We start from the raw sequence: 16,507 nt of genomic DNA on the forward strand, positions 1-16,507 counted from the left end.
GACACTTAGGTTTGGAAATTCTTTATAAAAGTTTTATTTGAGATCTCATGTCCTTATGAAAAGTACATTACATCAAAATTGCAAAAAAAAAAAAAAAAAAGACATTTAAAATGAGGGACTTCTATTTACTCATCTATTTTATCTTACCCCTATGATTTACTTCCTATTCTAACACTAAGATTAAACCTTTTTTTTCTTCCTTTTCTTTCTCCTGCTTTGAAAGGGCAACTACCATAAGGGATATCTTAGTAAAATGTGGAAATTAATCCTTGACAGGAAAGTAGTAGCTTGCTACTGGCTGGACTTAGAAAGCAAGTGGCATTCCTTTTGCCCTGACACAAAGGTCATTAAACCTTCAACTTCACTGCAACTTTTCTATTTGCAATTCTCTCTCTCTCGCTGGGTCTTTTACTTACAAATTCTACCTTAAAATAACCTTAAATTTTAAGCATTCCAGAATTATTAAGAAGTGATTAAAGGATCTTAAGTTACTACTTTAATAACTTAGCAGTTCTTTTCTATAAAAGAATCTTTGTATTGGAGAATGACCCAATATTAAGATGATTTCTGAAAACAAATACATTTTATAACCCTTATCACAAAATAAGATCAATTCTACAAAATACTTAGAATGTTAAGAATGCAATTTACACAGTAAAAAATGATTTGATTTGTTTTCAGTAAGAAAGTACTTTTAATTTCTTTACTGCAGGTACAATGGCATCCAAGTCATCAATTTCTGTAACAGAAAAACAAGAATAATAAAGCAGAGTAACTTTCTAGTGATAAGCTCAGAGGAAATGAGAACTCTATGCAGAAGCAAACCTCAAACAAAAGACAATACCAGTGCATTCGTGCACACTGTAGTGACAGATTATAACTGATTCAGAGACAGATGCTAAACAGGGTATCTGTTTATAAAAGCTACCGCATACTCACAAGTACTCCAACTCTGGCTCTTGCTAACAGATCCGACTGGCAACATTTATGATGTGTTAGTGCCTCTTTAGACATAACTACACGGCAAAATCCCAGGTAACAGCATTTCTTTACTAGGGTCTTCATCTTAAGTCCTAAGAATTTCTTCTCATAAAACACAGTGCCCCTCTTTGATTCTCTTAGGAAGATCTTTCTTTAGTGGAGCACTCTTAGGTCCACCTTTTAGGCTGAAAGGGGTTTCCCTAATAAGAGGTGTGAGGCTTCACGGAGAGAAAACCTCAGGAGCAATGTGAGAGCCCTTAGCTGGTCTGGCTTCCCAGATAATCCAGCTCAGTTTTTCTGACAGGTTCTTTCCGAATTTGATTCCTCTTTCTTAAACTATCTTAGTCCACGCAACATAAGTTCCAATTCACTGTTAAGCTCCTGGCCACTGAGAAAGCAAAATCCTTTTCTCTCATTATCCTGACTCCAGTCTTCCTTAAGTAAGCCCTAAAGAAAGGTTCTACTTTTTTCTAATTTATTCTGCCAGGCTACTGTTCACACAGTATGCTTTCTTGGAATCTGACCCTCTTTTTCTTCATTGGTTAGCTGGATTTTGGTTGCTCTTCCTTTAGCCTCAATACCCGACCCAAGCTGCCCCACTGTCCATTAGTTCCTTAAGCTCCTGACTTCAATCAGAATCCCTGTCTGGACTCACAAAGCATCAAGCATATAGGAAGGGGAACAATGTAATTCAACCTAGAGCAGAGAATTTGGTTCAAACCTTATGTTGTGGTAGAAGTCCAAAACTAAGTTATTCCCTGACCCCACCCCCAATCCATTCTGAAATAACACTTTTCACACTAAATGAGAAATCTGCCTCATAAATGAACCTCATAGACAAACACCTTGGTTGATGTGGAAATTTTCTCAGCGAATTATACTACTTACATAAGTATAGAAAATAAAATCTATTGAAGGGTAGTCTCTCTATCTGCTATTCAGTGCACACTAGATACTTAATGACATTAATTTTTAAAATTTAGTCACAATGTGCCAAACTTCCCTAATGTTAAATATTTAACTCCAGAATTTCAACTTGGAGCCAAGTACAAAATTCATCTACAAGAATCTTGACTTTCTGAAGCATATGTATGAACTATGTTAAATGTTATAATATCTGAGAGAAAAGTTTCCATGAAGGGTCTGAAATAAGTGTTAAAAGCACACCTACTAAAATGTTTATTAATTTGCAAAGTAGTACTTTGCAAGGTAGTACTTATAAGAATGCCAGTGTTTACTTGCTTTGGCCCTCCCAAAGCAAGTAGAATCACTGTATGAAACCAGCCTCTTCAGGATTCTAGACAACACAGTTGTACAATTTCATGACTCATCTTCAGTTTAACTTTCAAGTTACATTTTCACTTGCTAGAATCTTTTCAAGCATTTGGAGCACGCCTAAAGGACATTTATTCCTTGTCTCCCTCAAGTCCACAGTTCACATAAAACCAGTCACAAAACTTCCTTTATGTTCTCTAGGCTATACGCTACAGTAAGATATTTCTTTCATTTATTCATTTTCTTATCAAATCTGAATTTAATCATTTCCTAACCTTCATACCAAGTCTCATTTCCATTTCTAAAAATTGAGGAATCATTCTTTAAAAACCTTTCAAATGAGCTAAACAAAAATGTGCTGGTGAATAAGTCACTTTAAACTTTGAAAATTGTTCTTAAGATAAATTAACTTTACGGCCATAAAATTTAAAATAAGTCTCTTCTGCCTATGATTCCTAAGCAAATACGTTTTTCCCTTTAACAGACACTGCTACTAATGAAGACCTCAATCTGACCACCACTACAGGTGTCGTACTTAGTCTCTTCCTTTCAACAGACGTTCACTACTCTACTTCATATCATCTGAGAAGAAAACTACTTGTATATTCTTAAAACAAGGTCGGCTGGTGCCATCTTAAAAAAAAAAAAAAAAAGGCAGGGGGTGGGAGAGGAAAGGCCTTTTGAGATCATGAATTCTGCTGGGCACAATGGCACACACCTGTAATCCCAGTGACTTAGGAGGCTGAGGCAGGAGGACTTTGAGTTCAAAGCTGGCCTCAATTCAGCAACTCAGCAAGGCCCTAAGCAACTTAGGGAAACCCAATCTCAAAATAAAAAATAAAAAGGGCTGATGTGGCTTAGTGGTTAAGCGCCCCTGGGTTCCATCCCTGGTGAAGCAGGTGGGGAATAATAAATTCTGTCAAGTTTTCTTATTAGGCATTGGCACAGCCAGAGCTAAACTGGGCTTGGGCAGAGTAATGTCATTAACAGAGTAATGTCAATAACATCCCAAAAAAGACAATTCCAATCTCCTCAAAGGCTCTGTGCTGCTCTATTCTTTGGACTAATTCCTGCAAGCAAGGAGCACGTTTCCACAACTATTAGTGGTTTCCAGACACTTCTGCCAAACATTCAAGGTAAAAACAATAATCCAAAACTAAGAAACACTCTTCCACTGAGATCTTAAGGACTCAAAATTTAACTACCAATGGAGATCTTACCTAAGATTTCAAGTAGATCATTAGTAAATGCCTGAAATGCTGGGAAGAATTCCTCATGTTCTTCCAATTTGTTGATAATGCTGTTTAAAAAATGCAAAGTTACATCAAATTTCCAACTTTGAGTTATTGCATCTGACTGCAAACCAATGGTTGCAAACAGAACATCTTCAAAGTGGAAAGAGACTATCCTACTAATTTAAATATAAACTTAGTGATCATTTACTACAGTCTTTCCTTTTCTTTGCTTTTTGTTGACCTAACATCAATGTTCTTTTAAAAAACATTATCTGTTAAATCATATAACATTCTTAACCTGGCAAATTTTCCACTTAGCTCAAGGCTTCTTTAGAGAAGCATGCTTCTATAGCATTTTCTAAAAACAGGCTTTTAGCCTCAGTATTCTATTAAATATGAAGAAAAAGTATCAGTAGTTGAGTAAAACCATGGGTAGAGAGAAAAAGACTAATAATGGGATATATGTTCCTTTTAAAATCATTAAATATCAAAAACTCAAGTGTCATTTTTTAAGGGTTCTTCCTGGAAAACATCAGAACACACATGGGATATGTGGAATACATGTGTTCCTCTTTCTATCTGTTGCAGTACAAAATTGGGGGTGAGGGCTGAGAAAAGTTGTCTTAAGTCAACTACATCTGAATTTTGGCGGGTGTTGTTTGGGAGTAACCCAGGGTCTCATGCATGCTAAGCACACAATCTACCACTGAGCTACAACCCCCAGTCCCTCAATGTTTTTTAAAAACAGGTTTTATGTCAGCAATATCCGGTCTTTAGAAAAATGCTTCACATTTATTGTCTAATCAAATAATAAATATCCTGTTAGTAATTGTTCAATGATCTATGGTAGTATCCTAAAAGCCGGACTTGTTGATATGATCTAACTATGATCATGGTAGAACTCATTGTTATCTACCATAAACAACTTTAATACCTTCATTATCATCCGCTTTAAATTATGCCAAGGCAACAATTCTGTAGGTAATATTCAAGAACTTACACAAATCCTTTATAAGAAACTACATGGCATTATTGATTTTAATAGTTTCCACAGTGGCTAAAACAGTTTGAATTTTTCCACATACAACATTCCCTAAGAACAGGTTTATGCTGATGAGTTTCTTACCCACCCTATGTAACTTACAGGCCCAACAATTTATTTCTATCTTGAAAATAGTTGGCATTTTTTTCATCCCTAAAGGTGTGGGATTATTTTAGGTTGTCAAGTTCCTTAACAAGTGCCATTCCAAATAGGGAAGGTAAATAAGTTATGAATGTTTGAATGTCTTTAATTTCATCACTCCAAGTATTCTGGATGATACTTCTCAAACAAATACCTTTGGAAGTCTTCAGGTCCTAACACTTGCTTAACCTGCTCATTCACATCCTCATTAATCAGCCTACACAATTTTCCAACTGTGCTTACCAGCACATACAATGAGGATGAACTATCTGCAAAAGAGAAATAAAAGCATAAGATATATGAGACTTTCCAAAATCATTACATCCAAACATTTTATACTTCAGTTATCCTCAATTTTTAACCTATTATTTAATTTATTGGAAAAATTCTTAGGTGAGGGCCAAAAGTGAAAAAGGGTCATCACCTAATTCTAAGAGTTCCTGGAGGTTTCTCACAGCGTTGTTCATTTCTCCAAGTCTAGTATAAACTTCATTCATTCGGGGATAGACTCCATTTAAAGAAGGCACATCAAATAATTTTTGGAAGTGAGAGACAATAGCTTGCAAAGTTTGAAAGTTTGGCATTTTGCTGTCCTGTCCAAGAGAAGGAGGGGTGAGGAAGATAATTCATGTCTGGAAATAATTCCAAGTCTTTAATAAAAAATTTTTTTAATTCTTTAAAATGTGAACATTTATATAAGTCAAGCATTACCTTTTCCTTATTTTCAATTTCTTCCAACATTGTATCCACCATAAACAACAGATCTTCAACTTTAATACCTTCATTTTCATCCTGTTTCTTTAAATTATGCCAAGGCACCAGTTCTGTAGATAGTATTTTCAAAGACTTATACAAATCCTTTATGACAGAAGAAACATGGTATTATTGATTTTAATAATTTCTATAGTAACTCTAATAAAACAATCCAGGCAGTTAAAAAAAAAAAAAAAGACATGTAACCATCATCAGTAATTTTAGAACTATTAGTTTAAAACAAATTTGTTAAAATTAGGTTTCTCCAGGTACAAGTAGACTTTACTTAAAAAAAAAATTATGTACTGATTATCACATATCTGGATGCCCTAAGCAATTATGTTATTTATGATTATTATATTATTTAAGTAGTTACCTTGAATTATTGGTATATAAGGATAAACTTACTTATGTAAGTTGATTTTGAGTCCCACTCCCCACCTGTGCTGATAATGGAACGCAGGACTTTATGTATGCTAGGAAACACTCTACCACCAACTTATATTCCCAGCCCAAATTCTGAATTTTTAAAATAGCTTTGAGATGAATTTACAGACCAAAATGTTTATCAAGTACACAATTCAGTAGTTTCAATATTTTCACAGATAGGGCTGGGGTTGTATATGTCTCAGTGGTAGAGCACTTGCCTTGCACGTGTGAGGTACTGGGTTTGAGCCTTGCACCACATAAAAATAAATAAAATGTATTGTGCTCATGTACAACTAAAATTAAAAAAAAATATTTTCACAGATATACTAACATCACCACTATCTAATTTCAGAACTTATTTATCATACCCAAAGTAATCCCATACCTACTCACTGTCCTTCCCATTCTCCCCTGCCCCCAGCCTCCAGCAACCACTAAGCCACTTTGTTTCCATAATCTGCCCACTCTGGGCCACTTCACACAAATGACCATTTGTGACTGATTTCTAACACTAAGTACAATGTTTCTGAGACTCATGTTGTAATTTGTATCTCCAGATAAAAGATCTTCTGACATTAAAAACCTAATTCTACTTAATCTTCATAACCACCTTAACTATCTTGGCATAGATATATTGCCCTGGCTATTTAAAATATGCACAAAGGGCAAAATCACTGCAAGTCTAGAGCTCTAAGACTGATCAACTGACAAATATTTACCTAGTATCTAGTTTATGCACAACATAATGTTAGACTCTTTAGAACAATGTTGTCCAAAAAAATGTGAGCAAGAGTAATTTTAATTGTCTAATAATTACATTAGGGAAAGTAAAAAGCAGGTGAAATTTCAATATAGTGTCACCTATAATGTGACAGAGTGCTTGCCTACAATGCATGAGGCCCTGGGTTCGATCCCTAGCATCACCATGTGTGCCATGCACACTTTATCTAATGTAGTATATCCAAAATTTAATTTAAATATATAATAGTTTCAAATTTTTTCCAGTCTTCTAAATCTGGTGTGCATTTTACACTCATAGCACATTTCAATGGGGGACTAGCCATATTTCAAGTGATCAACAACCACATGTGGCTAGTGGTTACCAAATAGACAGTGAAGCTCTAGAATACACACATACAAGAAATTCCTTTTTCCAATTTCTTATTTTAGTCCTGCACTTATTTAGCACTCCTCAATATCAATACTGATATTTTTAACTTTTCATTTTGTACTATGGCAGCTATCTAGTTTAGCAAGTCACAGCAATAAATTCGGTGTGAATTCAATGTTTTAAATAAGAAGTGCCACTAAAATTTGAAAAAATCATCAAGTAGCACCAGTACCTGAACTGCTCCCATCAACAGATGCATTTATAAAGAAGCAGTCTATGGTAAAAAGCATACCCAATTTCAAAATTTCTGCTTGTGAATAAACTAGTTTTACAAAACTAAGAAAAAAAGATGCTTTGGTCTCCTTGGCAGTCACTGTGAATGGCTGTAGCAGAGTTCATCAAGTAAGTCCCGAAAAATACTACGAGGCTCTTCACTTTGCCTAGCTTCAGGATGCAGAAGTACTTCAAGGTCCTGCCTGTCCTGTATGACTGGCCTCTTGGAACACTGGGGAATGGTAAAGTAACAGCACACACCGTTCTGGGTCAGAAAACCTACTGCACCTGTGGCTCCCTTTTTCAGAGAGGCGAGAAGGAAAAGACTGGAGGCGGCAGCTAGCTGGTCCCATTCCTTTCCCAGCTTGCCCGCCCACCTGCCCACACACTCCTGGCTCTAGCTCTTAACACATGCCTTTTTTCTTTAAAATCGTGGTAAGACACACATGCATACTGTTTAATATCTTAGCCACTTTCAACTTTAAGCCTAGCATTATTAAATAAGTTGTACAACCATCACCACTGTCCACCCCAACTCCGTTCATCTTGTAAAACAAACTATTCCATTTGATAACTCTTCATTCTCCCCTCCCAATAGCAACCGCCATTGTTTTCTGTGATTTTGACTAAGTATCTCATAAATAGATTCACGCAGTATTTGTCTTCTCATAACCAGCTTCTTTTGCAGTGTAACATCTTCATAATACTCACCCATGTTGTGGTATGGGGCAGAATTTCTTTGCCTTTTATGACTGAATAATACTTAATGGATTACTAAGAAAATCCATTAAGAAAAAGGAACTCTGTTATACATGACTGGTGGGAATGTAATATAGTACAGCTATTATGGAAAACAGTATGGAGGGGACCAAAAACTAGAAATATTAACTGTTGTATATAATGAAACTGGAAGACATTATGTTAAGAGAGGTAAGCCAGCCACAGAAAGAAATACTGCATGTTCTTGTTTATAGGTGGAATCTAAGAAGTTGATCTCATAAAACACAATAGGGGTTACCAGAGCCTGGGAAGGGCCTGGAAAGGGGATGGAGAAAGGATGGTTAACAGGTACAGAGGGTGCAGTTGGATAGGAGGAATAACTTCTAATGCTCTCTAGCACAGGATGATAACTAAGTTGACAATTAAATATATATTTCAAAATGACTAGTAGAGAGGATTTTGTATGTTCCTGAACAAAAAAACTTTAAATATTTGAATACTACACTTTGTATACATAAACTGAAATATCACACTATATCCCTACATAGGTACAGCTATGTGTCAAAATTAAAATAATAATATTCCATAATATATACCACTTTTGTCTTATCCATTTATTCCTCAAACCATCCTTCTCTTTTAAGCCAAATCAAACCTAAGGATAAAAATTAATCCGGGAAGATGGTTTCCCAAACTAAGGGGCTGCTATATTATAAAGAACTCTTCATATAAGACCTCAAAGAATCTCATGTAGTTTCTCAATTTGGGTCTTGAGTCAAGTATAAATGTCAGAAGCATTGCCTAAAAATCCATGAATTACTTCAGTATCAGAAGTAGCTAGTTCTAGCCAATTGCCTCTTGAGTGTCCTCAGAATATTCAAAGTATAAAGCTAATCCTTGCTCCTTCTACTTAAAAAAAAAAAAAAATGGAATAGTAAGAACTTGCCACTACTGTAAAGGCCTTCTCAGGGGCTGCCTGCAGAGTGATCTCATCCTCTGGACTCCAGAGTGCAAGTTACATGCATCATTCACTTCCTCTTCACCATTTGTCTTTATGGCATACATTTCTTCTAATTATACCATGAATGGTTATTTAAATTTCATATTTGAGTATATTTTGTTTCTCCAATTAGTCTGAATCTCGTATTCACCTTTTCTAATAACTCCCATAATGTCTTGAACATTAAACAATCAATATATGTCTATTAATTTGATTCTTCCCTTTGCCTTTCTCATTTTTCCCCTCTCCTGGAAAGGCTGGGGCTTTTTCTACTCCATTTCTGTTGAGAAAAATATAGCACTTTTCCAGTAGCTATATGCTACTGGGAAAACCATCTGACAAGCAATGACTGGGAAATGACACAGTGCACACAATTATCACTATTTCACCCTCATGAGATAAGACTGAAGGCATATAAAATATATTAATCCAGCACTATCCCTAACCAAAATGTTTATGTACTGTACAGCTCTGTCTGAGCACAAAGGGAAGTAGAAATTGGGCTGACTGTGAATATTCTTTTATTGGTTGTATACAGGCATATTTTTATTAAAATTTTTAAAAATTTAGTATTGTCCCCCACATGCACACATTTTATTGTCTTGGAATATATTCTTCTTTATTCTTTGGATAACTATTAATTGAGCACTCCTTATGCATCATGAGGATTCTTGAGCCATAGCAAGGAACAAAAAAAAAATTTGTTCTCATGGAGCTTACACATTCTTAACAGACATCTTCTGCATTATTTATACTTCATGTATTAAGGCTTCTGCTGACAAATACTGTTAAGCATATCTTCATTTCCTGAGGTAGTGCTATGTAAGATATAAGTTAATGAAAAATCTAAAGTTTAAAGGGCACAGAAATGAAATACTAGTGACTTTAAGGCAATTCACCTTTCAATACACCTGTTACAACTGGAAATGCCTCAAATTATGCAATAAAAAATACACAATAACTATAAAGTGAATATATTTTAATCTTTGTGGATTGTTGGGACAGGTGAGAGGAGGGCTGGCTGCTAGTTGATTATTACCTCCTCTAGAGACTGCATCAACAGAAGTTCAGTTCTGAGAAAAGGAAAAAAATTTAAATATAAAGAGAGGGAAAATATTTCCAACTAAAATGCAATTAGGGATAAGACATTACATATGAAGACAAATAGGGCCAGGAAAATCTAAAATGTGGAGATACCAACAGGAGGGAGGTGAGGGTGGAACAGGAAAGGATCTACAAGTGCAAAGATGAATCCATTATAGATCTTCAATGAGGCAATGGGCCTAAAATCTTTGCTAGAACTTTAGAGGAAGAAAACATAACAGTAATGACAATATCAAATCGACAGTACTTGAAATAATTTTGTAGGTAGCAAAATTCCATTTTAGATAAGCTAAGGTTTTCCAGCTTTATTATTAAACAACAAAAGCCAAATCTGATTAATAAATTCGATGATAAATAAATTCCATGGAGTCCAATAGATTTTCCAAGCATGCAAAAAAAAATTCAACTCCTTACCTTTAGGGATGTCAGTTCATCTGCCCACATTTCTATTATAGGAACAAGATGCTCAAATCCACAATCATGAATGAGATCTTTGTTAAAATTTTGGGCTCCTCCTTTGCTCTGTTTATAAATTATTACTGGAGTTCTTGGATTGTGAATAATTGAATTGATGCTACACAGAACCTTTAAAAAAAAGTGTGTTTAGTCACACAAAGTGGTAAATGGGTACTTTATAATAAGCCAATGTAACATCATTTTTCAGAGCTAAATTTAGGTATTATGCAGATCTTTAATGAAATTGACACTTGCAATATTTTGGTTATATAGTAATCTCATTAACATGGTAAATCATAAGTTGTGAAAACCCAAAACTTCACAGAAAAACAATGAATTTTAAAATGAATAAGACTTGAAAAAAGTTATGACTTTATAATCCACATAGAGAAAAGAGTTATTACAATCCAAGCAGAGAATAATAATCACTCAGACATCCTTAGCGATAGCCTCCACATTTCCCTACTTGTCTCGATTTAAGCTAAGCAGGATGTTCAAAGAGGCTTTTCCTATTGCTTCAAAACTTCAGATAAATTCAAAGTGAGGACAATCACATTCTAAAGTGATAGCCTAGCCACACCATACAGGTCTTGCTAAGAGGCAATCAAACCCTAGACAGCAACAAGCCATCCAAGAAAATATCAGAAATTCATTAGACAGGTCTCACGGTGAAAACTGTCTTTAAAAGATTATGTCTTGTGTGAATATGAATGCATCACAGTGATGCCTACTATTATGTATAATTATAATTTGGCAATAAAAATTGAAATATAGAATTAGTAGTAAGTGCTATTTGTTGTTCTTTTATAGTCATAGGAAGCTACAATAAATGAGTTTTCTGATAATGTGACTTATGGTGTTTATTTAAAAGAGCTTTATTTTTTTATTTTATTGTAAACAAATGGGACACATGTTCTTTCTGTTTGTACATGGAGTGACAGCATACCATTTGCGTAATCATAATTTACATAGAATAATGATGTTTGATTCATTCTGTTATTTTTTCCTTCCCCCCTACCTCTCCCACCCCTCTTTTCCCTCTATACAGTCCCTCCTTCCTCCATTCTTGCCCGCCTCCCACCCCCCATTATATGTCATCATCCGCTAATCAGCGAGATCATTCGTCCTTTGGTTTTTTGAGATTGGCTTATCTCACTTAGCATGATACTCTCCAATTTCATCCATTTGCCTGCAAATGCCATAATTTTTTTATAGCTCAGTAATATTCCATTGTGTGTGTGTGTGTGTATATATATATCACAGTTTCGTTATCCATTCATTAATTGAGGACATCTAGGTTGGTTTCAGTCTGGCTATTGTGAATTGAGCAGCTATGAACACTGATGTGGCTATATCTCTGTAGTATGCTGATTTTAAGTCCTTTGGGTATAGGCCGAGGAGTGGGATAGCTGGGTCAAATGATGGGTCCATTCCAAGTTTTCTAAGGAATCTCCACACTGCTTTCCAGAGTGCATCCCCACCAGCAATGTATGAGTGTACCTTTTTCCCCACATCCTCGCCAACACCTATTGTTGCTTGTATTCTTGATAATCGCCATTCTAATTGGGGTGAGATGGAATCTTAGTGTAGTTTTGATTTGCATTTCTCTTATTACTAAAGATGGTAAACATTTTTTCATATGTTTGTTGATTGCTTGCAGATCTTCTTCTGTGAAGCATCTGTTCTTATCTTTAGCCCATTTGTTGATTGGATTGTTTGTATTCTTGGTGTAGAGTTTTTTGAGTTCCTTATATATTCTGGAAATTAGTGCTCTATCCAAAGTATGAGTGGCAAAGATATTCTCCCACTCTGTAGGCTCTCTCTTCACATTGCTGATAGTTTCCTTTGCTGAGAGAAAGCTATTTAGTTTGAACCTATCCCAGTTATTTATTCTTGCTTTTATTTCTTGTGCTATGGGAGTCCTGTTAAGGAAGTCTGATCCTAAACCAACAAGGTGAAGATTTGGACCTACTTTTTCTTCTATAAGATGCAGGGTCTCTGGTCTGATTTCCAGGTCCTTGATCCATTTTGAGTTGATTTTTGTGCAGGGTGAGAGATAGGGGTTTAGTTTCATTCTGTTGCATATGGACTTCCAGTTTTCCCAGCACCATTTGTTGAAGAGGCTATCTTTTTTCCATTGCATATTTTTGGCACCTTTGTCTAGTATTAGAAAATTGTATTTATTTGGGTTTGTGTCCATGTCCTCTATTCTGTACCATTGATCTACCAGTCTATTTTGGTGCCAATACCATGCCGTTTTTGTTACTATTGCTTTGTAGTATAGTTGAAGTTCTGGTATTGCGATACCCCGTTTCATTCTTCCTGCTAAGGATTGCCTTAGTTATTCTGGGTTTCTTATTCTTCCAGATGAATTTCATGATTGCTTGCTCTATTTCTGTAAGGTACGTCATTGGGATTTTAATTGGAATTGCATTGAATCTGTGTAGCACTTTTGGTAGTATGGCCATTTTGACAATATTAATTCTGCCTATCCAAGAACATGGGAGATCTTTCCATCTTCTAAGGTCTTCCTCAATTTCTTTCTGCAATGTTTTGAAGTTTTCATCGTAGAGATCTTTCACCTCTTTGGTTAGATTGATTCCCAAGTATTTTATTTTATTTTATTTTTTTTGAGGCTATTGCAAATGGAGTTGTTTTCCTCATTTCCCTTTCAGCTGTTTCATCACTTGTGCATAAAAATGCTTTAGATTTATGCATGTTGATTTTATAGCCTGCTATTTTGCTAAATTCACTGATGAGGTCTAGAAGTTTTCTGGAGGAGGTTTTTGGATCCTCTAAATATAGAATCATGTCATCCGCAAATAGTGACAGCTTAAGTTCCTCTTTTCCTATTCGTATCCCTTTAATTTCTTTAGTCTGCCTAATTGCTCTGGCTAGAGTTTCAAGGACAGTGTTGAACAGAAGTGGTGAAAGAGGACATCCCTGTCTTGTTCCCATTTTTAAAGGGAATGGTTTCAGTTTTTTTCCATTAAGAATGATGTTGGCCATGGGCTTAGCATAAATAGCCTTTACAATGTTCAGGTATGTTCCTACTATCCCTATTTTTTCTAGTATTTTGAGCATGAAGGGGTGTTGTATTTTGTCGAACACTTTTTCTGCGTCAATGGAAATAACCATATGATTCTTATCCTTAAGTCTACTAACATGATGGCTTACGTTTATTGAGTTACAGATGTTAAACCATCCTTGCATTCCAGGGATGAACCCCAATTGATTGTGGTGCACGATTTTCTTAATATGTTTTTGGATACGGTTTGCCAATATTTTGTTAAGGATCTTTGCATCTATATTCATCAAGGATATTGGTCTAAAATTTTCTTTCCTTGATGTGTCTTTGTCTTGTTTGGATATGAGGATGATATTAGCTTCATATAATGAGTTTGGTAGGGTACCCTCCTTTTCTATTTCCTGGAATTCTTTGAGAAGTATTGGAATGAGTTCTTCTTTGATGGTCTTGTAGAACTTGGGTGATAATTCTGGTCCTGGGCTTTTCTTGGATGGCAGGTTTTTAATGGCTTCTTCTATTTCATTGCTTGATATAGATCTGTTTAAATTGTGTATGTCCTCCTGGTTCAGCTTGGGAGGAGCATATTTCTCGAGAAATTTGTCAATGTCTTCAGTAGTTTCTACTTTGTTGGAATACAGATTTTCATAGTAGCTTCTCATTATGTTCTGTATCTCAGTGGTGTCTGTCGTGATATTTCCTTTTTCATCATGAATTTTAGTAATTTGAGTCTTCTCTCTCCTTCTCTTTGTTAGTGTGGCTAAGGGTTTGTCTATTTTGTTTACTTTCTCAAAAACCAACTTTTTGTTTTGCCAATTTTTTGAATTGTTTCTTTTGTTTCAATTTCACTGATTTCAGCTCTGGTTTTAATTATTTCCTATCTTCTACTATTTTTGCTGTTAAAATTCTATTCTTCTTTTTCTAGGGCTTTGAGCTGTAATGTTAGGTCATTTAGTTGTTGACTTTTCATTCTTTTCTGGAATGCGCTCCATGCAATGAATTTTCCTCTTAGAACTGCTTTCATAGTGTCCCAGAGATTTTGATGTGTTGTATCATCATTCTCATTGACCTCTAAGAATTTTTTTATCTTCCCCCCTGATGTTTTCTGTTATCTATGTTTCATTCAATAGCATATTATTTAATCTCCAGGTGTTGGAGTAATTTCTGTTTTTTATTTTGTCATTGATTTCTACTCTCAGTCCATTATGATCTGATAGAACACAAGGCAGTATCTATTTTTTTGCATTTCCTAAGGGCTACTTTGTGGCATAACATATGGTCTATTTTCGAGAAGGTTCCATGTGCTGCTGAGAAGAAAGTGAATCCGCTTGTTGATGGGTGGAATAGTCTATATATGTCTATTAAGTCTAGGTTATTGATTCTGTTATTGAGTTCTATGGTTTCTTTGGTTGGTTTTTGTTTGGCAGATCTATGTAGTGGTGACAGCAGTGCGTTAAAGTCACCCAGAATTATTGTGTTGTGGTCTATATGATTCCTGAAATTGAGAAGGATTTGTTTGATGTACAGGGATGCACCATTGTTTGGGGCATAAATATTTACTATCGTTATGTCTTCCTGATTTATAGTTCCCTTAAGCAGTATGAAATGTCCTTCTTTATCCCTCTAACTTTGGCTTGAAGTCTACTTTATCTGATATAAGGATGGAAACCCCACTTTTTTACTGAGTTCATAAACATGGTAGGTTTTTTCTCATCCTTTCACCTTTAGTCTGTGGATGTCTTTTTCTATGAGATGAGTCTCTTGCAGGCAGCATATTGTTGGGTCTTTCTTTTTAATCCATTCTGCCAGTCTATATCTTTTGATTGATGAGTTTAGGCCATTAATATTCAGAGTTATTATTGAGATATGATTTGTATTCCCAGTCATTTGGCTTAGTTTTGGTTTTTAAGTTGGCTTGGTTTCTCCTTTGAGTGGTTTTTCTCTAAGGTACTTCCTCCCTTTGCTGACCTCCATTGTTGTTTTTCATCTCCTCCTCATGGAATAGTTTGTTGAGAACATTCTGTAGCACAGGTTTCCTATTTGTAAATTCTTTTACCTTTCGTTTATCATGGAAGGATTTTATTTCATCTTCAAATCTGAAGGTTAGTTTTGCTGGGTATAGGATTCTTGGTTGGCAACCATGTTCTTTCAGAGCTTGAAATATGTTGTTCCAGGCCTGTCTAGCTTTTAGAGTCTGGGTCGAGAAGTCAGCTGCTATCCGTATTGGTCTCCCCCTATATGTAATCTGATACTTTTCTCTTGCGGCCTTCAAAATCCTATCTTTATTTTGAATGTTAGGCATTTTCATTATAATGTGCCTTGGTTTGGATCTGTTGTGATTTTGTGCATTTGGTGTTCTGTAAGCCTCTTGTATTTGATTTTCCATTTCATTCTTCAGGTTTGGGAAATGTTCTGATATTATTTCATTGAATAGGTTGTTCATTCCTTTGGTTCGTATCTCTGTGCCTTCCTCAATCCCAATAATTCTTAAATTTGGTCTTTTCATGATGTCCCATAGTTCTTGGAGATTCTGCTCATGATGTCTTACCATCTTCTCTGTTTGGGCAACTTTATTTTCAAGATTAAATATTTTGTCTTCATTGTCTGAGTTTCTGTCTTCCAAGTGGTCTAGTCTTTTGGTGATGGTTTCCATTGAGTTTCTAATTTGGTTTATTGTTTCCTTTATTTCAAGGATTTCTGTTTGGTTTTCTTTGAGAATCTCTATCTCTTTGTTGAAATGATCTTTTGCTTCCTGCAGGTGCTCTTTCAGCTTATTGGTATTATCATTCATTGCCTGCATTTGCTCTCTTATATCATCCTTTGCTTCGCAAATCATCTTAATCATGTATAACCTGAAGTCCTTTTCTGGCATTTCTTTTACCATATTGTCATTGGATTCTATTAATACAGAATCTAGATTTGTTTGGATCATTTTCTTCCCTTATTTTTTCATGTTGTTCAT

The 16,507-nt window shown here is 35.4% G+C and overlaps 1 protein-coding gene across 4 annotated transcripts in view; it reads right to left on the bottom strand.

The window, feature by feature from the left end:
* The window catches only part of CEP70 (centrosomal protein 70), a 59,781-nt gene continuing 43,274 nt past the window's right edge, over nucleotides 1-16,507 (bottom strand). For 2 of the 4 annotated variants that reach the window (XM_079155020.1, XM_079155021.1), the window contains 6 exons: nucleotides 10,479-10,649; nucleotides 5,386-5,532; nucleotides 5,099-5,267; nucleotides 4,829-4,943; nucleotides 3,477-3,556; nucleotides 9-739 (listed from right to left, as the gene is read on the bottom strand). In XM_079155020.1, coding sequence (XP_079011146.1) covers nucleotides 678-739; nucleotides 3,477-3,556; nucleotides 4,829-4,943; nucleotides 5,099-5,267; nucleotides 5,386-5,532; nucleotides 10,479-10,649 — 744 coding nt within the window. In that variant the 3' untranslated portion in view covers nucleotides 9-677. Of the gene's footprint in view, nucleotides 740-2,974; nucleotides 3,327-3,476; nucleotides 3,557-4,828; nucleotides 4,944-5,098; nucleotides 5,268-5,385; nucleotides 5,533-10,478; nucleotides 10,650-16,507 lie in introns of all 4 variants that reach the window. The other 2 variants (XR_013766376.1, XR_013766377.1) reach the window with 2 other exon arrangements.

The sequence above is a fragment of the Sciurus vulgaris genome, assembly GCF_902686455.1.
Source record: "Sciurus vulgaris genome assembly, chromosome: 10".
Taxonomy (NCBI): Eukaryota; Metazoa; Chordata; class Mammalia; order Rodentia; family Sciuridae; genus Sciurus; species Sciurus vulgaris.